Genomic DNA, 27,878 nt, shown 5'->3' with positions numbered 1-27,878 from the left:
AAATCACTCTCTCAAAAAGCATTAATAATAGCTTTTAAAAAGTTCTTAAGTAGTTTACTTAAATACGTTAAATACAATCAACCCTGGCACTATAACATATCTTACTCCTGGCGGTTGAATTGTAAAGCCTAATGGCATTGGGGAGTATTGACCTCTTCATCCTGTCTGAGGAGCATTGCATCGATGATTTTTTGTGGTTCTACAGTAATGAATAATGATTATTGATTAATTTTTCTCCAAAAAGCAATGCAGTGTAAACTGGCTTCAAAATTGAGTTCAGACTAATAAATTAGAGTATTTTACCTTCCAAGTTATACATAAAGTACTGTCGATAATCCAACATCCATTTCTTCAGAAATCCTGATTGATTGACATCTGGATCATCAATTGATTGGGTGGTCTGGATACAAATGTGGTTTGGAGCCAGGGTTAGAGAATTGGCAGCTGGGGCAGGCATTCAGATTTTGAATGTGTGGCTGGTGCCAGAGTTGAGGTCCAGGGACATCAGAGGAAAGGAATGTGAGAGTTGAGGTCTCCAGTGTATATACATTTTGTGCTCCCTTTAAACTCAATGAGTTTATTGGATACTACCGTGTAACATGCAAAATAATGAAATGAAAGTGTGTTGACACATCCGGAAATCTATATTTACAGTCCTGGTCCCACCAAGTCCTTAAAAGTGTAAGATTATTAATTTTATTGAAATTGTAAATTCAGTAGATGAAACAGAACATAGAAATGATTGTCAAATATATAAAGGGTGTTCAAGAATAAACAGAGTAAAAAATATTTTTAATATCCCCATGTTCTGTAAATCAGAGGGGAAACAGTTCAATATTGGTAAGTTGGGTTGTACATCAAAAGGAGAGCACTACAAAAGAATGAGAGTGAGGCAACACAGGTTGATGTGCTACTGTATATTCTCATTGAAAATTGAATGAAAAGATTGTTAATATTCAGTGAATAATCTTATCATGTTATTATTCATATTCAGTGAATAATCATAGATATAAGCACTGCAATGCCTTGCCTCACTCCCACATCTTCAGTGTGGGAGTGAGGTAAAGCAATGCAGTGGTAATGCCTACACAAAATTCTGCATTATATGCACAAAGATTTTGCTCAAACACAGTATCATCAAACCGCAACTGCCATATATCTCTTGTAGCTCCCCAAGTAGGCTATAAGATCCTGGAGGCAGCTGCAGTTGGAGAGGTCCCAGGGGTCGCAGAGGGAAAATGATTAGGGCATTGTCTACAGTACAAACAGGGTCGCAGCAGCAGCTGCAGTGGGAAATTGGTCCCAGAGTGCCGCAAGGGGTGTAGTGACAGAAACAGGAACCTGCTCCCCCTGCTGTCTAAAATAACCGGAGCGGCTGGAGTGTGAGAATAACCACTACAACACACATAAAATCTGAGAGGAGATTTGTCTACCTCCTCTCTTATTAACCTATCACTGCCCCTCCTCCTTCCCTTTCTCTCATGGTCCTCTCTGTTCTCCTATCAAATTGCTTCTTTAGCCATTTACTTTTCCCACCTATCACCTCCCAACTTCTCACTTCATCTACACCTCCCCCCCACCCCCCTCACCTGGCTTCACATATCACCTGCCAGCCTGTGCTCCTTTCCCTCCACCTACCTTCTTATTACGGCTTCTTCTCCCTTCCTTACCAGTCCTGATGAATGCCCTCGGACTAGAATGTCGACTGTTCATTCCTCTCCATAGATGCCGTCGGGCCTGCTGGGTTCCTCCAACATTTTCTGTGTGTTACTCTGGATTTCCAGCATCTGCAGAATCTCTTAATAAATGTGTGTTGTTGGTTGTAGGGAAGGACTCTAAAAGTGAGGTTTCAGCGGAGATTTATCGAAAATGTCAGAATTCTGGAAGGTTGAAAGAGAGTGAATAGTGAAAGGGTGAATCCCCTGCTTGGGAAATTAATAGTAAAAGGTAAAAACTCAAGAAGATAATTTGAAAATTGAGGGATCATGCAGATATGATTTTCTACTAGGTTAATGAAACAACAAAGGCCTTTTCTCAACTATCTTTTGTAGTAGAGACCACATTTCAACTGCAAGTAGGAATAAGTTGGAAGGGTAGGACCAGCATTGGCACAATGGCCCTAGTGGCAGCCTCTTGAACTTTTTATTTAAAATGTTCCAAATACCATGTCATTCTTTATTTTATTTGATTAGGTTACTTATGAAAATGTAGCAGTGTTGGCATTATCTTTGCTAATACTACTCATTTACTCTTTGTCTTTCTTGGGAAGAGAAAAAAATTAAATAGGAATTTAAATATTCTGTAGCTATTCTAAAGTGGGTGCCTGAAACCAATTCTAAAAAGCCAGAGAGCTTCTTAAAGCTATTGGCTTTTGAAATATCTGCAACAGATGTCAGGTTATTTTTACATCACCCTTCTTGAATTATTTTGTACAGGTGGCACATAGTTCTAGTTCTCTTTGTTACATTTGTATTAATGCAAGCCAGAATGATTTCTCACCTATATTTATGCACACATTTGTAATATAACTTAAATAAGAACTTTATTTTTAAAAGCAGGCCAGTTTTATGAAATGCGTCATTTCCTCTAATGAAAGTAAATTATGTGTTAAATTTTTATTTGAACAGAAAACCAGCATGTAATTCCATGATTTATCATTTTTTATATCTTTTTGACTTTAAAATATGAAGATCTTTTAAAATGTTACCACAGTTATTTGATATGTGGCTGTCAAACAAATAAAAGTTACTGTGATTAATCACAAAAGTTAACTCTCTCTTCCCCACATATTCCTCTTCTGTCTCTCTCCACACTCTTCTCCTCAATCCCACCTCTCTCTTGACTCCTCTACCTGTCTCTCCTGTACAGTGCTTTCCTCTTTCTATTCACCTCCACATCCCCTCTCACCACTTCATTCCTCCACGTTTCCACTCTTCCCCTCCTTCTCACCCCAACATCACTGGGTATTGGTGCATACCTAAGTTTTCACTCCAGTGACTTAAAGCAAGGGCTAGGAGGTTTTCATGATCCAAAATCGTGACAGATGGTGGAAGATAAGTGTTGTTTAATGATGGCAGTGGAATGGGATAGAGAATTTAAGAAGCAAGAATCCAGCTATTCATCTGTTCATGCTTGTACCGCCATTCAGCAAAAATCCTCGCCTCCGCATTCCTGCACTAACCTCATATCCCTTGATTTGCTTAATATCTGAAAATCTGTTAGCAGACAGCAGTGTGGTGGAGTCGTGGTAGGAGATATGATGTAAGATCTAAAGCACAAACACTACTTTAGCTGTATGATGGTATTGTCCTATAGTGTTTTTAAAACTCTAGTCCAACCTTTTTCCAGTTAAAAAAAAAATGATCATTTGTAATTTCATTACTCACACACAGTTAAAGATGATTTATTGGCAATCACAACTTTTTATTCAGCAAGCATAAGTCTGCTTAATCAGAAAATGACAAAAATACTACTTTTAATAATTATTTTTAGGTTTGAAGAAGATGGATAACTAATTAGTCAGCACTCACTGGAGAACAGAAAAGAATGGATCTGTGTAATGTATCTTGCATCTCCACATAATCGGTTTGTAGATGTAATTGCCAGTTTACATGTTTGAACTGTTCATGAGCTTGTGTAATGAGTGTAGAGGATTAAAGCTGCCGTTATTGTGATCAGCAGTTACAAGTTTAAATGTGTCGCCAATTCAGCGTGGGAGGTAAAATATACACAAAGAAGTATCTGTTCAGATGCATAATTTAGTGGTCCTAAAACAGGCAGTATTCCAACATTCAAAAAAGGAAGCATCAGTTGGCAAAAATGTGCTCTTGTCCTGCACTCTTAGTTATTCATTTTGAGACTGAGTGAAATAGATGAATTAGGATTCAGATGGCGAAACAAGTTTCATGCTTTTATTGGAGTAATTGGAGTAAAGCAAGATGATTTGTGGAGAAGGAGGAGGTATTGTAAAATTTGGCCAATGAAAGCCTTCTTAATTCTAATACCTTAAACTAGCCAAATCACATCTAATTATCACACTACTCCATCAACGTATGAACTTTCCCAGGGTTCTGACCCTGAGATCCTTCTCATGACAAGTTCCAATTAGCACAGGAACTGTTCATTGGCATCAGGTCTGCATTTGCACTTGAAGCCTACAGATACTGTGCATTAAATTAGAGGTTCAAAATTGCCTGAACGGCCCAGGATCAGGTGTTTTAGAACTGGTGAAAAGTTTCGAGGAATAGTAATTTCTTATATGTTATTAGATGACCCATGTCGCTCTGAAGAGCACTTGGTTGTAGTCATCTACCTATCCCTTCTATAACATTTGGAGGCTAGTTGGTCTATTCTGTATCTAGGCTGTCAGGCTTGAGCTGGAGGTGAGCAACCCTCAGCTGTTATCAACTGTCTGCTATCCGCTCTGAAACTTGGGTGAGAATTCCTTAAAAAAGGCATAATTTGCAAAATTAATGAAACATTGGTTAAAAAAATTGTCTGATGTCAATTTTTAGTTGCCAACTGATGTTAGTCAGTTACTGGGTTCATTACATAAACAAACTGAGCCAGCTCGAACATTATTTACTTAAACATAACCTACCTTTTTATGCCCAGGTTGAGTTGCGCCTAGTTTATCTGGGCTCCTGGCCTCATTGCAGGCTTGGTCCAAACATGGTCAAGGGAGTTGAATTCCAGAGGTGAGGTGGGAGTGACAACAAGGCTTCATTTGATCAAGCTTATTATGTCACAACTCTCCGTAGCTGCTTCAACAATGGCTTTCTTTCCACAATGCCATAAGTGGGGATGTTTGCAGATGAGTTCGAAAAGCTTAATTATACAAATGAAGCTGCCCCTCTCTGTGTACAGCAAGACCTAGGCAACATCCAGGTATGGGCTGATAGCAGGTCAGTAACATTCATGCCACAAAATTGCCAGACAATGCCCATGTTCATCAAGAGAGAGCTTAGCCACCTAGCCTGACATTCAATGGCATAATCATAATGAAGTTCCTCTCTTTCAGCATTGTGATCATGATTAATCAAGATTTCAACATGTCAAAACTATATGAATACCATGCTAGAAAATTAGATCTGCTTTTTGCATTTCTTGTAACTAATGACTTAACTCATGATGCCCAAAGCCGTTCCACGATTTCAAAGCACAAGTCAAGAAGAATATTGTCTACTTGCTTTGATGAACACAGAGCCAACAACTTTCAAGAAGCTTGATACAATACAGGAAAAAAGCATCCCACTTGTTTGCCACCCCATTAACTGCCCTGAATATTTATTAGTGAGCAGGGCTGTGGTGTTTACACATTACAAAATGTATGACAGTTCTGCATTGAGTTTCTCCCAGACAGTGCCTCTCAAATTTACATCCACTGCCACCACTAAAGACAATGGTAATACATGCATGGGAGCATCATCACCTGACGTTCCATTCCAACTTGTACACCCACCCTGACTGAGAAATGTTCTTCTGGTTCTTCATCATTACTAGGTCTTAATGCTGGAATTTCCTTTCCAACATCATTATTGGAATATTTTTAGCAGATGCAGTCATTTAAGAAGGTCTCAAAAACAAATAGATGCAGGCAATAAAAGTCAACTTAACCAGTGATGTAGAAGTCTCAAAATTAATGCTGCATATAAAACAACCAGTTCATTTTGAAGAGTAGTAGTGATGTGATAATGGGTGAAAGTTGGTATCATATTTGAATATCATGTTGCCACGGGGCAGCAAGGGGATGAGAAACTGGAGGATGTTAAGAAAGATCCTCAGATCTCCACAGGAAGTATTACAGCCACAGGATGAGAAACCATTGCACGTGATCCTTGGCTGTTTCTGGAGTGTGAAGTAGAGATGAGAGAGGTTGGTGATTTTTGCAAAGAGAATTCTGGAAGCATGAACTGAACTGGTGATTTGTGCTGGGAGTGAGCTGTTAAGAATACTGGGGCTGGAGAAAAAGAAGCATGTGTGAGAGCTGGCATTAAAAATCAGTACTATTTCTAGTTGCAGTTCTGAAGTCTTTGAATTTCAGCTGCACTTCATCCAGATTCTTGACAATCTCAAACATCTCTCTCTGTCTCCATGTATGGTGTCATCCTTCTTGTGTCTATTAATTCACTTTGCAGGATCTGGCGTTGCTGGCAAGGCTGGAATGTGTAAGTTTTCTTTGAGAAATGTGTGGTGAACCACTGAGAGCTGAGTGGCTTGTTTCGCTTTTCGGAGAGCTGTTAAGAATCAGTGAGAAGGCATGGATCTAGAATTGCATATAGGCTAACCTTGGTAAGCTTGGCAGAAGGATATTAATAAAGCAGATGGATCTTAATAACAACTCTACAGTTGGCAAGCAGCTGGACCTGGCTCTGGATTGCTAGTCCATAATTATACCACTGCTGAACTTTTATCCTGTTTTCTTCCAAGTGGACCTCCAAAAAAACTTCAGAATATCTATAATTTACCTTTTGAATTATAATTCCTCACTGATACCATTGTAAAGTACAACCTGTAAAGGGCTATGCAACTTTGCTGCCCCTCTGGAAATTGTACTGACAAATTAGATAGGCTTAGTATTCATCTGACAAACTATTAAAATATTCCAACAGTTTATATTAGCATTGTGAGGAAATGTCAAATTCACTACACTTCCCATCCACTCACAGACAAGCAATGGTCAAAGTGTTGGTAAGAAGTCTTGACAGAATAGTAGAATAAAAAGTAACCTGTCGACGATATGCATGACTTTGTAGGATTCTCAGCATTCACTAATAAATATTCATTTTCCAGTTTGTCAAGCTGTTTCAGTGAGTGAAGGAACTTTAAATAGAATATCAATCAGGTCTTCATATCTTGGGTTGGAAGATGTTAACGTGTTTTGGGGTTAGCAATGGAGCTGAAGGAATCATGGATAATGTAATGGTTAATGAAAGTATGGCTTTGATTTGCTAATTAGCTGCTTATTGTAGAATTAACAAATATAAAGTTAAAGATTGTGTACATGGAGCATCGAAACATACAGTGAAGTGCATCGATCACGTCAGCAAGCAATATAGTCCAACGATGTGCTGCGGCAGCCCTAAAGTATTGCCGTAATTCCAGTGCCAACATAGCAAAGCCACAAATGATTAACCCATACGTCTTTGGAATGTGGGAGGAATCCAGATCACTTGAGCAAACCCATGAAGTTGTGGGGCGAACATACAAACTCCATACAGACAGCAGCAGGAATTGTACCCTGACTGCTGGCAATGGTAAAGCATTATGCTAACTGCTGTATCCGGCATGAGTGATACAAGATGCAAATGCTACAGACATTTAATTGGATAAATAAACCTTTGATACTAAGAGCCTTCATGCTATTTTCCACACAGATAATGGATAATAAATTCTACTCTGTGACAGAGTATAATTTGTCATTTCTGCCTTGCAGATTGGAAGGCTTTTAGCTAGCTTTGACCTGCCCTGCTAAGAAAAAAATCCAGAATAAAAACAGAAAATGCTGGAAATACTCCGGCATATAGAATTCAAAGTAAATTTATTATCAAAGTACATAAATGTCACTATACGTAACCCTGAGATTCGCTTTTGTGCATACACAGTAAATCTAAGAAACATGATGGAATCAATGAAAGGCCGCACCAAAACAGGATAAACATCCAATGTGCAAAAGACAATGAACTGTGGGATTTCAAAAGATCTTTAAAAATAATAATAATAAATAAATAAGCAATAAATATCTAGGACATGAGATGAAGAGTCCTTGAAAGTGAGTCCATAGGTTGTGGAACAGTTCAGTGATGGGATGAATGATGGGTGCTACTTTCCTGTGACAATACTCTGTGTAGATGTGCTCAGTGGTAAGGAGAGCTTTACCTGTGATGGACTGGGCCATATCCGCTGTTTTTGGCAAGATTTTCTGTTCTAGGACATTGGTATTTCCATACTAGGCTGCGATGGAACCAGTCAATCTACTCTCCACCACACATCTATAGAAGTTTGTCAATGTTTTAGATGCCATGCTGAATTTTTGCAATCTCCTAAGGAAGTAGAGGCACTGTATTCTTCGTTTGTAATTGCACTTACATGATGGACCCAAGAAAGATTTTCTGAAATGGTAACACCTAGCAATCTAAAGTTGCTGATCCCTCTCCACCTCTGATCCTCTGATGAGGACTGGCTCATGGACCTCTGGTTTCCTCCTCCTGAAGTCAATAATTAGCTCCTTGGTCTTGCTGACATTGAGTAAGAGATTGTTGTTGTTACCCAGATTTTCAGTCTCCCTCCTATATGCTGATTTATCACCACCTGTGACTTGGCCAATGACAATGGTGTCATCAGCAAATTTAAATATGAATTTGGAGCTGTGCTTAGTCTCACAGTCTATAAGTATAAAGTGAGTAGAACAGGGGTTTAAACACAGCTTTGTGGTGCACCTGTGCTGATGGAGATTGTGGAGGAGATGTTGTTGCTAATCCCAATTGACTGGGGTCTGCAAGTGAGAGGGAAATTGTTAATTTCTGGTGGATGGTCTTTCATCAAAAACAGATAAAATTAAATATCAGCCTTTTTTAATCTGCAGGGAAGGAAAAAGGGCAGAGAACAAAATTAAGGCCTCTGATGTCAGCTGAGAGTGAGTGGTGACAGCTTGTTAACTGCAACTGATCTGTCAGGAGAAGATGTAAATAGAATGAAAGAGATGAGAGATGAAGCTGTGGTTGTATACTTATTATGTTAGTAGGCCAGTAATGTCTGGATTGAATAATCTCAAACACATCTGTTTAAATCCTTCACTGACAGTTGAAGTATTTGTATTCAATTATTAAAACTTGAACATCAAAACAGTAAAAGAGACTTGAAGTATGTCATAAAATCAAGAGGAAATTTCTGGTATAAATTTGAGGTTATGATTGTGTTTAATTGATAGCAACGGAGTCCTACATTTGACCTCACTGTGGCTGGAATACTATGGGAATCTACTCTTCCATCTTGGTTTGTGGCCAGTATCAAGAACTTAAAGTAGAATTGTGGGCATAATTAGACATAATGAGAACATAGTTTGCCAAATGTTTTTATATATGAGGGATTATTCTTCTGTCATGTTTTAACTCTTTTAGTCTTGACATCTCTAAATCTGTTCTCCTAATAAATAGTTTTTCAAATAGATAACTTAATAAATATTAATTAACTGAGTGGAGTGTTTAATGTTTCCCATTTTCCCAGTTTTTCTTTAATTGTAAGAGCAATGTGGACTGCTACATATTATTTTGCCTTATAAAAATATCTTCCTGCAGTCCATTCTTCATCAATGATGTTTCCATGTGGCAAAAGGATTAGCAGCCCACTCATGGCTTATCAGTGTATAATTCCATATGTTTACATCTTCACATAAGTGACAACAGAGAAGAAAATTAGTGATGCCATTAATCTATAATAATGGCCTAAGACGTGCTGTCAAAATAATGCAAGGCTAATAATGAATGCTGTTTTTAAGTTCATTTCCCACAGGAACTTCAAATAAAGTCAGATCCACGATGAGCCACAGAAACTGAAAAGCTATCCCATTGTTCCAGCAAGTTTGAAACTGGCACCACACTACTTGCTCCTAATTCAAATCCATAGAACTGCATGAAATTCCTGAATCTCCAGAATAGATAGGATGCAAATTTGGCACAGAATCTTAAAGCATCTAACTTAAGTCCTATTTTAAGTATGCCTTGTGTTAATTCCTGATATATAAACAGAAATTGCTGGTGTCACTTACTATCAGATGTGAAAAGAGAAACAGAATTAACATTTAACATTTATTTAAAATGAATGCCCCTTTCGGTTAATTACTGCTTGTCAACCTGAATGTCATTTAAGTTTAATTTTAACCAATGTGCAATCTAATTTCTTAAGGTTTTAACATGTAACTCTTTGTTAAACTTTTATCTTTCATGACAGTCTCTTCCTCTGCAGCTGATTTGAGCATAAATTCCTCATTGTGGCTTTTACTTCCTTCTTACTCCTAGTGTTTTTTTAAAAAATTATTCACGGGTTATGTAGGTCACTGCCAATGCCAGCATTAATTGTGCAGCCCTAATTATTCTTAAACTGTCATCTTGAATCACTGCAGTCCTATTAATGAGCCCACTATTAGCATGATTGTTTCAGCATTTTCATGCAACTGTAATGAACAAAATGCAAAGTAACTCCAAATGTAACAGTTCTTGATCTGGTGTGAGAGGAGCAGGCGATGTTGTTTGCCCTTGTCCATCTGGATGCTAGAGTTTGAAAGTGCTGTCAAGGCAGCCTGGCAAGTTGGTACAATTCCTCTTGCACCTGGTAAATACTACAGTATAGAGTGCTAGTTTTGGACAGGTTGAAGCGACTGCTTTTCCTTGACACATTCCTTGTGTTGTTGGAGCTGCCCTCATCAGCTTTCAATCCAATATTTTGTAAGCCTTTTTTACCCGTTTACACACACTGGACTTGTAGTTGCAGATAATGGAGACATTTTGGTGAGTCTGGATATGGGTAGCATACTAGTACTAAAGATAGTACTAGTGCCTCAGCTCCACAAATTTGGATTTGATGGCATTTGCATGTTTTTGACTACATGGGTTTCTTCTTACACCCCAAAGTTATGTTGATAGATGGGTGAATTAGTAACTTCTAAATTAATACCCAGTGTGGGTAGCTGGTTTGATTGGATTAATGAGATTGCTCTGCAAACCAGCATGGATTTGATGAACTGAATACCCTCCTACTGTGTCATAGGAAAATAAAAATACAATATAAGAGTCTAAGTTGTATTTGTGGCAAATACAGATAGGTTTCTAAACTGTGCTGATCCCCAGGATGTTGATAGTCAAAGTTTTATGACTGGTACTGCTGTTATTTTCATAATCTTTCATTGCGACAGGTCACATTAACATACCATTGCTCAGAGCCCAAATGAACTTCAGAATAGAATATGGTGTTTCAAATTATCATGTTTATCATTCACACAAGCAAATAGAAAATCTTGGACAGGATTTCTCGCCAAAATGTGGAGGCTTTTTGTTGTGCTGTCAAACAAGTTTATGGTTGCCATCATCATTATTTTATTTTAAGGTACTATCTGTCCCATGTCATTTTGCTTTAAGCAGCACCTCTCTTTAAGACCATTTCTGAATTATTAGGTGATACAGATCTTGAAGTGGTGATAAACATCTAAACTCTACAAAGCCTAAACCTAAGACACAAAGTGAGATGAGAATCATCATAATTGTTGTTGACTAAGTTTAAAACTTTTAGTAAATTGCTGTCTATGATTCACATATACTGCGACATCTCCTGATTCAGCAGGAAGAACTCTGCGTCAGTTGCCTCAATTACAGCAGTGCTTGGCTAAGTACCCAGTGGTGTAGGAGATCACACTGCTTTTCATTACTCCAGCTGATTTTTACTACATTACCTTTTCTGTGATGTCCAATACATGGACACATTGTAGGCAACAAACTCTGCAATGAAGCAGACCCAGATCTTACACAACCTTTTAGAGTCTCATGGATCTCCACTGTTTTACTTTGCCATTCCTTCTGCACCGGGCAGGCTGCTAGCATCTTTGGAAGATGTCCTACGGGGGTGAGAGCATTAGGTACAGGCACGATATCGCCAGAAAAGTAATTTGTATCTCATTTTGTCATCTTTGAAATGGTTACAGTTATCTCCAATTTCTTCCTCATAACTTGTAACATGTTTTATCCTTTTTTGTTTTGGTGAGGCTATCCTTTTCATCCAAATTATATTTGTTCGGTCAATAATTATCTATTTCAACAAATGTCAAAATTGATTGGTTGGTTGAACTCTACATTTTATTATCTTCCATTATTTGTTCCAATAATTGAGTATTCCGTGGCTCGATTTTCAAGTTTATTGAAAATTTTAGTGGATAATTGTTTTCCTATTAATATATTGACATTAACTGATACTTTTTAATTGCATTTGTAATACAATATATTTTATTCTTTTATGCATTTCAAAGTGATAAATCTCAAATATTTGCTCTTTCTGCTTTTGAGTTAAACAAAATTGTCCTACTGGTAAAATTTGCCATTTAAGAGGCTTCTACTTAAATGAAGCCAGCTTTGGTCAGAAGTCCTATTCCTGATTAGCATAATATAAAGTTGAGCCACAATATTTTTTAAAACTACATTCTCACATTACAGAAATTACTATACCAGTTAATAAGTAACATTCCATAAAGTACAATATATATATTTCATAATGTGATTTGGTGAGTACAATGTGGCAATAATTAAGTCTGCTCACTTAATGCCTTTTGCAGTTTTAAAAGTAGATTTTACCATTCATTGTTGATTTTTCTTTTCTTTCAAATCCAGATTTTGCTAAATATCATCTTATAAATTCTTGGAAACAGATTAAAATGAATATTAGATGTCATTCTCTGAATTTTCAGAATAGTTTACTGTAAAACTATTCTCATGGTATTTTACAGAAGATCTAATTAGTTTTAAGAAATGTTTCATGTGACACATGCATTTGGTTCTCCTTTTAATTTTAAGGCAATCCAAAATACTACTGTTTGCACATATTTAGAACTCATGTCTTAGGAATTGCCATCTTAACCCGTATCTCTTCCAATAAAATAGGGACTTTGTACAGTTAACAAATATGATTTGACTCTTTCTTCAGGGTCTTTAATTAGTTTTGGTAATTATTCTCAGTAACTGGGCTTTGTTTTCAAAGGCAGGAACTGTGTGCTAAAATGTGTCCTCATGCTGAGTGGATGCAAACCAGATGCCCATTGTCTGTTTGGGTCAATATGCATTCTTGATCTAACAAATAACAGGAAATTGAGAAAATCTGGCAAAAGGCCATGGTCTAAGATAAACTGTTCTTTGTATGGAAATCTTTAGTAAAAGTAACATTAAAGAAGGAATCTTGTTTTTCTCAGATTGCTTTGACATACCCCACTCAGATTGTCTGTATTTAATCAATATCAGTTGATAAAATATTCATTAAAAGAATTGATTGCTTCTTTAAAAGCTATTTAAATTAATTCATGAAGAAGATTGTTTTAGAACTGAAACATACTGGAAATGTCTGTTCCAGCACAGTTTTGAAATCTAATAGCCTTTATGGCATGTCGCTTGATTCATACACTGTAATAGCAAGTCATTTCACATTTATACTTGTACTAGCTATTCAGGGTTTTCCTAATTGAATTGATTGTTCCTGGCAGCCTGTTTCCCTGACAGCAGAAGCAACTTGGCTCTAACAGATTTAACAACCTGATGAGCCTTAGAGTCCCTGACCTTCCTGGGTTGTACAACATGTATAGGACTGTAAACTACAAAAGGCATACATGCTAGACTATAAAACTGGCTTGAATGCACTCAGCTACTGCCAGAGGCTGGTTGCCAAGTATGTGTTTATATTTAAGTATCCAAGCTTTTAAGCTTCACAGTGAGCACTTCAGTTGTTCCTCCACTGCAGTGAACTTACAAATGGCTATTTTATTTTCGCAGAAAAATCTGTCTTCACTGCAAGTGCCCACGTGAGGAACACATAGTGACAGTGATGCCTTTAGAAATGGAGAAGACTGTGAACAAGCTCATGTATGATTTTCAGAGGAACTCCACATCTGACGATGATTCTGGCTGTGCTTTGGAGGAATATGCCTGGGTTCCTCCTGGACTGAAGCCTGAACAGGTAATGTCAATTTGCCGTTACTATTCGTCATTAGAATCTTTTCTACAATGTTGAATAAACTTTGGTTCCTTTAGCTAATTACAGCATGCATTACTTCCAAAAAGATTTTGATCTTTTTTTGTGAATTAATGCTAATTGAATTTCATTTTATTGAAGTCAAACTTTTTGATGTACCCATTTAGAAATAATCTAATACAGCCTTGGGCTCTGGACATGCATAAAAGTAGTACAGAGTTTAAGAAGCTGCAATCACCATTATCTTAAACCAGTCTCTGAAGCTGAATTTTTTGCAGTGCTTAAGCATACAATTTAATAAAGTTTAGGAAGAAGTAACTGTGCTTGTGCATGTCAGCTAGTGTTTAAATTGTTATTTTTATTTATTTATCATGTGTAATATTTTTATTTAATATTGCTTTACTACACAATGACCAAGATGTGAAAGAAAAAGACACTTACTGTGAATGAGTGAGTGAGAGAGAGAGAGAGAGAGAGAGAGAGAGAGAGAGAGAGAGAGAGAGAGAGAGAGAGAGAGAGAGAGAGAGAGAGAGAGAGAGAGAGAGAGAGAGAGAGAGAGAGAGAGAGCTTTCGAATGATTAAAGTAGCCTTTATTTATTTATTGAGATACTGCGTGGAAAAGGCCTTCTGATCCTTTGAACCGCACCACCCAACAACTCCCAATTTAACCCTAGTGTAATCACGGGACAATTTACAATGACCAATTAACCTACTAACCGATACGTCTTTGGACTGTGGGAGGAAACCGGAACACCCAGAGAAAATCCACACATTACACAGGGAGACTCCTTACAATGACGTCAGAAATGAACTCTGATTTCTGACCCTCCAGGTGTAATAGCATCAAAATAACCACTATGCTACCATGACACCTTCAACTTGAAGAAATTTAATATCCATATTTTAAAGTTTTACCTTTTTAGTTCCATGGTGGGAATGAATCTGATGCGTTTTACACAGATTAACATCCATGCCCGATAAAAGGTAAAATTCCTTGCAAATTCATTCTTGTGATGTCTTGTATCATACTAAACAAATATTGAGCCAGGTTTTAAATCAAATTTCCCATTCTGTTAAGTACGTTGTGGATTAAATCTTTCTTAATTCTTCTGTAACAAATCAATAAAAGTAAAACTTTGGGAGTCTGAATCATTACATGGAAAAGGATCAAGGACAGAAGGTTTTCTCATCCATTCAGCAACAAAACACTGAAAGATTTTAATGCCTGTGAAACAAAATAGCTCAGTTATCCTGAAGTAGACTATTTTATATATAAGTTTAAATGTGATGGTCTCTAGGCTTTTAATGCCCAGCCTCTGATCAATATACATTTTGAATTTCTTACAATATCTTTGATGTATCTTGAAAATCATTTCAAATATTTACTCTCTTTAGAGTATAGAATTTGATTCTTAGATTGGCCTCAAATTTGCATTTCAATTAATACTGAACATAAGAGTTCATCTCAGCCAAAGACATATTGATTTATAAGAAGCCCTTCTGCTGAGCTCTTTATAAATCTTGTTTATAAAACTTACTGTGAAGCATTCTCATAAGATTGATATCAAGCAGAGATAAAATGCAGTCATTGTTGGGAGCTGTGGAAGAAGCATGGTTTCAAAGCATTCAGTGAAACACAAAGAATTTGAGAAATATTTCCAGGGGATGCTGCATAGTCATAATTGGTTGCCAGTAGTGAAGTAGGGGTAACGAGAATGCAAAGTAGCTCAAAGACAGAACATGATGGAGGTGATCTCAGAAGTGAATTGGTGACTTTTGAAAAATTGGAAGTAAAAGCTGGGATCTGAAAATTGATCCTAAGCACCACCAAACTTCAATAATGGCTAGTTTAATACTATGATATTCAAAGGTCTTTAAAATCTTTAAGTATCTTTCTCAACCTGAGATTGAGAGCTATTTTCCTTGTGTTTTTCTCTTGCATCCTAATTTTATTACTTAATGGCATAAAATAAAAAATAAATATTAATTAAATGTGCAGTACTTTAGAGGCTATATTATGGGACTGGTGATCCAAAATCTTAAAGGATCCATCAACTTTTGTAAAATGCCCCAGTGCTGAGGCATTTAAGTTGTTGCTTGAATAAATCTGGAATTAGATCAAAAGTGACAATGTAAATTCCTGAGTTATTGTAAAATCCACTTGGTTCACTAATTTCCCATAGAAAAGGAAATCTTTTACTGTAACACTCTCTACTTTGAACATGATTCTAAACCCAACCAATGTGGCTGACTGTGAAAGTTCCAACAAGGAACCCAGTGCCAAAAGGTGATTTACCACTATTTCCATAGGTATTTAATGATGGACAATAAACAGTGACCTTGCTTCTGTTGCCTAAACCCTTAAAGAATAAAAATTAAAATTGAACATTTATTTACAAATATAATTTCCCCAATAATATTTAAACACCATACTCCAACTGTGGCCTGACTTATATATCTATCCAGTCCTGAAAGAAATTATAACCCTATTGCCATTCCTTAGTTTCCTTCCCAAACTATTGCACTTAAATGGATATGCAAAGTGGACATTGTAACAAGGCATAGTCTACCATTTCAATCAGGGAGCTGCTTTCTGTTAGTGTTAGAACTGAAGGAGAGATATAGCTGCCAATTCTAACTAAACCATTGCCACTGCTGGTGGCCCCCATGGATTTGTTATACTTGTATAACCCACCCACAACTCCAATAATGATTGTTCCAAAGTCAAAGATATGTATTCTATCCTTTAATATCAATTAGCAAACATACAATCTTGAAGCAATGAAACTAAGCGTACCCAAGTGTAAGTTAAGCATAACTGAGCGGTCAGCAAAAGATACAACATCCATCGGCTCACAGTACAAACAAAACTGCTGAGAACAAAGCACAACTACGTAACTAAACCCTACCCTACGCCCCACCCATGTGTCTAGTTACCATGATAAATGCGCAACGCAGAATACAATGCAGATAGAAAACAGATGCAAGGCTCCTACAAGAGAGAAATGGTGCCTTAAGCGGTGTTTGGTGGTGGAAAGCGATCCTGGCCTGTGCTGTGAGTTGGTTGCAGAGAAGGAAGGATGTTCAGGCCTGTGGCAGCAGTCAGGGATAGGTCAGAGTAATTGGGGTTAGGTGGTGGTTGATGGAAGAGATTTAGGACCAGTGCTGCAGTCTGGAATGGATATAGTGTGGATGCTGTAGAAGGATTAAAGAAAGCTAAAAAACATAATCTGACATGCATCCTGAATTAATGTTGTGATGGTAGGAGTGATTGATGATGTTCATCTCACCCCACCCCCTCCCTCCCCCAGATAAAGTAGACTAGCTGGATACCTATAACACTGCAAAAAGAGCATTACTCATTCCTGACCGGTGCTCTGTGCTTGAACATTCTTCCCTCCCCCAACCAAGTTACAGCACCACACATGATTATTCTTTAACAATCTTCACCACCACTGATGAATTGCAGGAGAGTGGGCAAATCCTTGAAAGTAACAGGTCAAATTTCCAGAACGAAACAAAACAACCTCAAGAAGTGGTCATTATCACATTTCACTCTGTGGGGAGAAATGGATTTTCAATTGTTTAATGCTGAAAGAAATCAGCATTATAAGATTGAATTTCCAAGCTATTATCTCACAACCTAGCCACATGAAATGCTGTCTATTTATCTGCCTGCTCAGACTGCTAATATTGTCTGCCTTCCTGAAGTCTTTTATAGACCTTTTTACCAGGTTGGCTATTTTCTGTCAGAAAATTTGAAAATCAAACACATTCCCATAGCAACCCATGCAATGTTCAGTACAGTTTCACACTTTCACCATTCCACCCACTTACTGTCTTGTACATTTGAACATGGAAATCAGAAGTGCTCTGGAGGTCAGCCAGAGGCCAGAGCATTTGATTCCTTCTCTGCCATTACATTCAGCACTTACTGTAGGATTGTAGCTCAATCATGCTGAGCTGGGGAGTTGGATACCTTTTATATCTGGCTGTCTTTCTAGCATAGCATTGTTCATTTCAATGGGTCACTAGAGTCTGGATTCAAAATGTGTAGGGAAGAGAATTATCTTTGATTATTTGAGTTATAATTAAAGTATTAATGCTATCAATTAAATGTTATTGAGTCATAGAGAAACAGCATGGAGACAGGCCTGAAAAAGTCTGAAGATGCTGAAAATCCAGAGCAACTCAGTGTCCACATTGATCATCAGAACCCTCTTTGACATTAATCCTACTCTAAATCCATTTTGTTCTCCCCATATTCTCATCAATGTCTCTAGATTCTGTTCCTTGTCTACACCATTTGGCCAAATTACAGTTGCCAGTTAACCTACCAACATGCACTTTCTTGCGATAGGGAGGGAACTAGAACACCCAGAGGAATCCCAAGGAGAACATGCAAATTCCACATGGATAGCATGAGAGGTCAGACTTGAACCCAGGATACAACTCTGCTCACTGTAGCACAGTGTCACAATAAAAATATGTTGTAGGTGTTTTTTTCTCAAAAATAATTTCTATCTTCTTTAATTGGTTTTATACCAGGTGATTGTACGCATTTAGAAGCAATTCAATGGCTGAAAGCAGACAAGTGACCATTGACAGCATGGTAGTCATGAGGCAGTACCAGTAATTACTTCCTGCCCTGGTTCTTGTGGATTGCTCCACTTCTCAGGACAGCCATGCCAACATGACCTGGCAATTAATCTAAAGACAGAGACACAAAACATCAATAAACTAGTTCTACTCCATCCTTCTCCATGTCCTTTATCATAGGTTTGCAATTTTTTATCCAATTCTCTCTGAAAGGCCACAGTGAACCTTGCCTCTATCTCATCTGCTTTTCCTTATAGCATTATCAAGTTCCCATTAAGCAAAATGTTATAATTCACCCATTTCGTTAGTGTCTTTAATTATCCAACCCACCCCTGTTCTAAACCTCATCTCTGTCACCCACTTAAGCTTAGACTGTTTGAGCCATGCCCAAAGTAATCTCAAGGCAGGCCTTATCTTCTGACTGGACAATAAATCAGCCCCATCCAGAACTCCTGGATGAACTATGAGATCTGCAGTCTGCTGAAGGCAGGTCAGAGGCATTCAAGTCCTGTGACCAGGAAAGTTCCAAGAGATTCAGGTACAATATCCAGAAAGCCACCTCACAGGTGCAGTGGCAATTCCATACTAAACTTGAAACAACAAAGGACATTCAACAGTTGAGGCTGGGCTTGGATACTACCACCTCTAATAAAGTAAAATCGGTGACACAGATGAAAACAGGGCTTTGTTTCCAGACGAGCTCAATGCCTTCTGTGTTCGCTTTGACCATCAAAACATGGAGGAACCATCATGAACTCCACAGCCCCCGATGATCCTATGATTTCAGTCTCTGAGGCTGACGTGTGAGCAGCCTTCAGAAGGGTGAACCCCTGGAAAGCATCCAGCCCAGATGGGGTAACAGGCCAAGTGCTAAAGACTTGGGCTGATCGACTAGCTGGAATGTTCACTAAGATCTTTAACTTTCACTTCGGCAGTTGAACCTGCCTCAATGGCTATCATCGGTGTAGCACTACATCCACAGTGATGAAGTGTTTTGAGAGGTTGGGGATGAACCATATGAACACCTTCCTGAGGAGTGACTTGTATCAGCTCCAATTTGCCTACTGGAGCAGCGTGTCCACAGTAAACACCATCTCGATGGCTCGTCACTCAACCCTGGAACATATCATTAAGGTTCAAAACCTTGACCACAATATCTCTTTGTGCAATTGGATCACTGAATTCTTCACTTGCAGACCCAGTCAATTCAAATTGGCAAAGACATCTCCTCCACAATCTCCATCAGCACAGGTCCATCGCAAGGCTGGGTGCATAGTCCCCTGCTCTACTCGCTCTACACTTATGACTATTTGGCTAAGCACAGCTCCAATACAATATTCATTTGCTGATGACACCACTGTCATAGGCTAAATCAAAGATAGTGTTGTAGGAGGGAGACTGAAAATCTGGCTGAATGGTGCCCATAAACTAACTCTTACTCAATGTCAGTAAGAACAGGAGCTAATTATTGACTTCAGGAGGAAGAAACCAGAGGTCCATGAGCCATTCCTCATTGGAGGATCAGAGGTAGAATGGATCAACAACTTTAAATTCCTTGGTGTTATCATTTTGGAAAACCTGTCCTGGGTCCAACATGTAAGTGGCAGTTATAATGAAAGCACAGCAGTGCCTCAATTTAGGAGTTTGCAAAAATTTGGCATGACATCTAAAACTTTGACAAACCTATAGATGTGTGGTGGAGAGTATATTGACTGGCTACAGCTTGGTACGGACACACCAATGCCCTTAAACGGAAAATCCTACAAAAAGTAGTGGATATGGCCCAGTCCACCATGGGTAAAGCCCTCCTACCATTGAGCACATCTACACAGAGCGCGGTCGCAGGAAAGCAACAGCCATCATCAAACCCCCACCACCCAGGTCATGCCCTCATCTTGTGCTGCCATCAGGAAGAAGATACAGGAGCCTCAGGAGTCACACCACCACGTACAAGAATAGTTATTACCCCTCATCCAACAGGCTCTTGAACAAAAGGGGATAACTTCACTCAACTTCACTTTCCCCATCATTGAAATGTTTCCACAACCTATGGACTCACATTCAATCACTCATCATCTCATGTTCTTGATATTTATTGTTTATTTTAATATTATTATTATTTATTTAATTTTGTATTTGCACAGTTTGTTGCCTTTTGCACACTGGTTGAATGCTCAAGTTAGTGCAGTCTTCCATTGATTCTATTATGGTTATTATTCTACTGCGGATTTATTAAGTATGCCTGCAAGAAAATGAATCTCAGGGTTGTATATGGTGACATATATGTACTTTGATAATAAATTTACTTTGAACACTGAGCTAAGCAATTTCAGATAATGAACAACTCCAGCCTTTGAATACCTTGTTTCTAGCCAACTTTGCTTATTCACAAATTCCTGTACCATCTCCTTTCACCTCCTATAGGCCTGTCAGTTTGACAGGTAGGTAGGTGGGTAAGTTAATGGAAAGTATTCTTAGAGATGGTATATATAATTATCTGGATAGACAGGGTCTGATTAGGAACAGTCAGCATGGATTTGTGCATGGAAGGTCATGTTTGACAAATCTTACTGAATTTTCTGAAGAGGTTACGAGGAAAGTTGATGAGGGTAAAGCAGGTGATGTTGTCTATATGGACTTCAGTAAGGCCTTTGACAAGGTTCCGCATGGAAGGTTAGTTAGGAGGTTCAATCGTTAGGTATTAATATTGCAGTAGTAAAATGGATTCAACAGTGGCTAGATGGGAGATGCCAGAGAGTAGTGGTGGATAACTGTTTGTCAGGTTGGAGGCCGGTGACCAGTGGTGTGCCTCAGTACTGGGTCCAATGTTGTTTGTCATATACATTAATGATCTGGATGATGGGGTGGTAAATTGGATTAGTAAGTATGCAGATGATACTAAGATAGGTGGCGTTGTGGATAATGAAATAGGTTTTCAAAACTTGCAGAGAGTTTTAGGCCAGTTAGAAGAGTGGACTAAACGATGGCAGATGGAGTTTAATGCTGATAAGTGTGAGGTGCTACATTTTGGTAGGAATAATCCAAATAGGACATACATGGTAAATGGTAGGGCATTGAAGAATGCAGAAGAACAGAGTGATCTAGGAATAATGGTGCATAGTTCCCTGAAGGTGGAATTTCATGTGGATAGAGTGGTGAAGAAAGCTTTTGGTATGCTGGCCTTTATAAATCAGAGCATTGAGTATAGGAGTTGGGATGTAATGTTAAAATTGTACAAGGCATTGGTAAGGCCGAATTTAGAGTATTGTGTACAGTTCTGGTCACTGAATTATAGGAAAGATATCAACAAAATAGAGAGAGTACAGAGAAGATTTACTAGAATGTTACCTGGGTTTCAGCACCTAAGTTACAGGGAAAGGTTGAACAAGTTAGGTCTTTATTCTTTGGAATGTAGAAGGTTGAGGGGGAACTTGATAGAGGTATTTAAAATTATGAGGGAGATAGGTAGAGTTGACGTGGATAGGGTTTTTCCATTGAGGGTAGGGGAGTTTCAAACAAGAGGACTTGAGTTGAGAGTTAGGGGGCAAAAGTTTAAGGGTAACATAAGGGGGAATTTCTTTACTCAGAGAGTGGTAGCTGTGTGGAACGAGCTTCCAGTAGAAGTGGTAGAGGCAGATTTGGTATTGTCATTTAAAGTAAAATTGGATAGGTATATGGACAGGAAAGGAATGGAGGGTTATGGGCTGAGTGCGGGCCAGTGGAACTAGGTGAGAGTAAGTGGTCGGCACGGACTAGAAGGGCCGAGATGGCCTGTTTCCATGCTGTAATTGTTATATGGTTATATGGTCTCTGTTGTCCCTTTTTTGTTATTTAGTCTCTCTGACCTTCCATTTTAATACAAGCCTTCACCTTTATTTATGCCCCCCACCTCACTTTTTTCCATTCCAAACGATAGGTCATCAAGCCGAGTCATTATCATTAAACCTGTTCCTCTGTCTGCAGTTTGTCTGATTTGCTCAAAATTTCCTTTTATTTCTTTATTTTTTACCAAATACTCGACAATATTAAGGGAATCAAGGTACACAAGCAGGACACTGATTGGTGTACTGCTGCTTCTGTGTCTTATGTTCTTATTGTCAAAAACTATTTTTTACTGAAATGATCTTTTGGATATCTGGATTTCTTTCCTTTTTGTAATGAAATTTCTCTTTTACAGCAGTGGCTCATCTTAAATGGCATTGAATTTGAATTCTATTTTTTATATGCCACACAACTGAATTGAAAATGCAGCCTCAAAAGAAATCAATCCCATTGGATATGGCATAGTGCACAAAGTAAAATTGATTCACTCTCCCCATGTGCACAGCTCTTCAAAACATCGATATGCTGGGTGCACAGTCATGATTTCATTTGACAGGCATTGCTCTTTTGTCAACACTATTGCATTGATGGGGAACACACTGAAGAGACTGTGTGGGTCTGAAGGAAGAACACAGGCCTTAGCAGGAGGATTAAAGTTTGCATTACTTTTAAAGTTATAAGACTCTTCTTAGCTGAACTATTTACAAAGAGCATACTATTGAAAACAACTATAGAATATTCTTTGATCGCCTACTCCAGAAAAGGTAACTGCCTTTCCTTGAATGAGCCTTGACTCTGATCCTTCCACTGGATGTCTGATTTGTCAATATGATATGAAATCCAACCACCAATCAGAGACATGGGGTACATGCCACAATCTCCATCATATAGACTGACAACCTGCAACTTCATGGTTACTTTAATAGCCGTTGTTTATTCTCAGGCTGTCTCAGAAACATATAATCTTAGATTCACTAAATTAATAATCCAAATTTTGGATTTTCTTTTCAGCCTTGCTCTAATAACACCCTCATCAGCCAATGCAAGATTCTATTTTACCTGCAATACAATATATGTCTGTTCCATATATTCATGGCATTTAGTCACACCTGTAGCTTTCCAAGCAGCTGGTATTTGTGAAAATCACAGTATCATGTATAATATTTGGATCTTGGATTTAATAATATAATGCTTATGACCAGAATCAAGTATCTTGCTGTTGTGCAAGTATTTCTTTAATCTGCCCAAAATGTCAACTATACTCTTTAACATAGATGCTGCCTGGCCTGCTGAGTTCCTCCAGCATTTTATGTGTGTTGCTCGGATTTCCAGCATCTGCAGATTTTTTCTTGTTTGAAATTTGAAATCTTGCTGAGCACCCTTACCTCTTTGCCAGCATGCCCAGTTTCCGTCCTATTGTTCACAGCAGAAAACAAAGATAATGTGCTATGGAAAACAATGAATCTGAGGCTTTTCTTTTAGATTTCCAAGACCAGTTAATTACTTGCATATTTATAGTTACCAACATCACAGCTAACTCATTGGCACATTGACATTTCAAATTTTTAGTTTATCGTCTAGATACCAAATGGTTTTAGAAATGCAACTTCAATATTAGTCCTTTTCCTCAACCTTTTCAATAGAATTTTCTAAACATGTCTACCCCATGGTCTATGTGGTATTCATGTACCCTTCCTGAGCAGTAGTAGTTGACTTTATGTCGAGCTCATGGGTTATCCTCCACAAAACAAGAACCGAGAGCCCATTCTGCTGTTAGCATGCTAGTGAACACTATAATCAGACACAATTACTTCAGTAGTACTTTTAACTACTTCAGTATTGTGACTGTAATCAAATTATGACACTGAAGCTGGTGATACAGAAATCTATATTCAGCACAACATGCCAGCATCATTCTGGATACACTCAGTCGAGGCTCACAAACCCAAAGGTACATCACATTTTTATGCCCTTAAGGTCAAAGGTAACAAGTGATTCAATACAATTTCAATAGTTACAATGATATTGTTTACCTCAATACTTTGGGTTAACAAATGGTTGCCTTGAGATACATAGTGGAAGCACATTGTAATTAATAAGACATCTCTGAAGGTCCAAGTACCTTTGGGAGAAACTAATTCTAAAGCCTTTTGATGACAGAGAGCCAGATGCCTGAAATTAATGTTGTCAGGGCTATCTGAGTACACAAAAACTATTGATTGCCTATACTTGTGACCATGTTTGATATGCTAAGTGACAACATCCATCTGGTCTGCCAGTTTGCACTCAATAACCTGGCCTTGTTGCCTGGTTTGATGCAAGCCAATCAACACAAACCCTTTGCCTTAATGTTGGTTCTTGCATATGCAATCTCTTAGTCTGTGGGGCAGCCTGCACTTTTAACTTCAATTTACAAAAAAAAACCTGAGGGATAATTGCAAGCTTCCTGAACTTATTTACATTTACAATAAGAACTGAAGACTGATTCTTGTTTGAATTAATATCTGCTATATTCATATAATTTCAGAATTATGCACTTGCAGAATTAACACATGCAAGGTCATGTTTCCAGAAATGTTCCCAAAATAATTGCACTTGAAGCATTGTCATGCTAACAATGCACATATGAGTGAAAAGTTGTGCATGTGAGACACCTAGACATTTTTACCATGCAGAACTCCCAATTCATCATGTGTAGAAGATTGGGTTTTCCATGAACATTCACACTCAAGATATCTTCATTCACATTCTTCCACAATTGTGGAGTATTGTGTGGATCTGAGCTCAGAGCAGGTGAGGAGGTGTTTGGGGGTAAAGGCAAATGTAGGAGTGACACAGGTGAATAGATGTTTGCAAGAAAGGGATCTACCAGGTGGAAGGAATACTAAGGGGATAAGCAAGATGAAGGGAGATGTGCATCTGGAGAAAATGTTCCAAGATTCTATTAAGAGGATTGGCAGAAAGTTGAGGAAGCATACTGCTCTCCCTGTGTGTGAAGTAGGAGGGACACAATTCAGCAGTAAGCCAAACTCCACTCAACCAAACATGTGAGTTAGGATATAGTGTTCAGCTCCAGGTGCTGTTCACACACACACACACACACACACACACACACACACACACACACACACACACACACACACACACACACACACACACACACACACACACACACACACACACACACACACACACACACACACACACACACACACACACACACACCCCCGCCACCACCATGCGAACCAGAAAGATACTGTATGTACTTAATGAGGCAAACTTATGACAACTAAGTCACATATTCATAAGAAATTAAGAAGGTATGAAGCTAGATTTACATGTAAAATATCCAAAATTATACACAACATGAGTAAGCAATTTTAAAGTATGTGAAAAGATTAATATCATGTAAGCATTTATTAAATTACCAGGGCTGGTCAACACTATACCAATATTTAGGAATAATTTTTTACCTAATATTAACACAAAATATTGTTCAGATAGTGTTCTCCTTTCTGAACTAAGCCAAAACTTACAGATGATGATTTACAATAGTACAGACAACGGAAAGACAACACAAGGATGTGTAAATGTGCTTTAGTCTGACTGAAAAACCATGCCAAAACAAAATGGCTGCTCTCCTCATGTGGTCCAAATGAATTTCAAATTTGAAGTCAGCACAGCCATCAGACTCATAAAAGGGGGCAGGGTTATATTTTAAAATAAAAGGCTGAACAGCAGTGTACTGAATATATGGGACTGATCACAATAGATGGGAAAATAGAGAAGACTTCTGTCCTACTAGCACCATGAATAGGGTCAGGCCCTTAACCAGACTAGAGTAGGCCTCGATTTTCCAGTGTTCAAGGTATACTTTGTTCATGGACTCAGCAACTTCATCAGAATTTCATACAGCCGTCTATTAAGAGATTGAGAGATAAGCATGTGGAATTTCCAGAAGAGTACTACACACTCACCTATATCATGTGCAAGTCAGGTTTAGCTTCAGTTTGCAGCCTCAACCCTAAACAGCGAGAGAACCTGCCCACCCTTCTCATTAATCTGAATCTTAGTTCTTCATTGGGCTATTTGTGAAATTCTAATTCTATCCTTTCCAAAATTGTTCCTTTCAATTTAAACTATACAATCTTTTGGATTTGCTCAATCCAATATTAAATCTGATCCTCAAATATTTCCATAATCATATGCCCACTGCCCCGACTATGGGAACACCTGTCAATTGCCACTCGGTCATCTAGCAATCATGTTCTTTATAGTGCTATGTTTCTTATGGTTGCTGCATGTCAAGCTAAAAGCATGAGGGACATAGAAGTAAATTGTAGCCTTAGGTGGATCTTTGTCAAACAGGACTGAAGGTAGTTTGAAAGATATTTGTAGATCTTTGTCTTAAATCTAAAGTCACCTGTTGATGAAATCACAATAATTCTTAAGGCATAACATAAAAAAATGCTACTGGCTATATAAATGCTTCCAGAAAGTGGTAAGTGGAAGACATGTAATGTGCGTCATCTTTAATCACAGCAAATGTCACTTGGAGAAATATTCCCACCTTGAATAGTGCTGCTTGATTTAATTATAGCCATTGTCAGTAGAAGAACAATTACACATTGCAATCCTGCCTGCAGTTCTCAGTTAAACTCTCTGTGGACTAGAATAAAATGATTTTCTTCCCTAGTTAAACATATTGTTAAGGATGTTACATGTTACCATTTATATTTCTACAAAGCTGCACCTTTTAAATATAACCTGCAAAATACACAAGATCATGGGTAAGAATTAGGAAATGTTTGTAAAGCAATAATTTAACTGAAGCTGGTCCTTATTGAAAGAAAGCATTTTTCTGTATCAAACTTCATTTGACATTATCCATAGAGAGTGTAGTTTTTTTGCCATGTTAATTACACATTACCTTTGTTTCATCAATTCCCACTTTCAATCAAGCAATTGTTATTTCAGCTGAGAGAACAATCCACCCGAGGGGGAAAAATATTTTGTGGTGATGGCATAGATCTGTCAATGAGCAGATGCAGTTATGATCGTGTCCTGGAATTTCAAAAATATCACATTATTATCCTATATTAAGTCATGAAATTATATGCAATTTCCAGTTAGTATTTTGAGAGCAATAGAAAGGATCATACAAGCAAATAAAATTTGCTTTTTTTTGAATCAGCTAGTTTCTCCAAATGACGGTACTACCTAAACCAACCCAATCCAAGTACAAGTACAAAATTACAAGTATGCCAATCCTTTGATGTGGATGACTATACTATTAGATGTTCGAAGGAAGAGAGAAAGCAGCACATAGTTATTGTTAACAGTGCAAAAGAGAAAAACATGCAAAGCTGGAAATGAAATGAAATGAAATGGGGAAAATAGTTGAAATGTGTATTGTTTTTAAGCCTAGAAATGAATCTGGGATTTATTACACAAACACAAGAAAATTTGTAGATGCTGGAGATCCAAGGAAATGCACACAAAATGCTGCAGGAACTCAGCAGGCCAGGCAGTGTTTATGGAAAAAAATAAACAGTGGATGTTTCGGGCCGAGACCCTTCATCAGGACTAGAAAGGACAGGGGAAGAAGCCAGAATAAGGAAGTGGAGGAAGAAATACAAGGTGGCAGGTGAAATAGGGAAGGGGGGGGGGGGGGTTGAAGTAAAGAGCTGAGAAGTTGATTGGCAAAACAGGCAAAGGGCTGGAGAATAGGGATTCTG

The 27,878-nt window shown here is 38.1% G+C and overlaps 1 protein-coding gene across 7 annotated transcripts in view; it reads left to right on the top strand.

The window, feature by feature from the left end:
* Nucleotides 1-27,878, top strand: part of prickle2b (prickle homolog 2b) — a 210,387-nt gene that overhangs the window by 163,060 nt on the left and 19,449 nt on the right. For all 7 annotated transcript variants that reach the window (XM_073072318.1, XM_073072317.1, XM_073072316.1 and 4 more), the window contains one exon: nt 13,521-13,704. In XM_073072318.1, coding sequence (XP_072928419.1) covers nt 13,573-13,704 — 132 coding nt within the window. In that variant the 5' untranslated portion in view covers nt 13,521-13,572. The remainder of the gene's footprint in view (nt 1-13,520; nt 13,705-27,878) is intronic.

The sequence above is a fragment of the Hemitrygon akajei genome, chromosome 19 (assembly GCF_048418815.1).
Source record: "Hemitrygon akajei chromosome 19, sHemAka1.3, whole genome shotgun sequence".
Classification (NCBI taxonomy): Eukaryota; Metazoa; Chordata; class Chondrichthyes; order Myliobatiformes; family Dasyatidae; genus Hemitrygon; species Hemitrygon akajei.
This window is presented reverse-complemented; position numbering and strand designations above follow the sequence as displayed.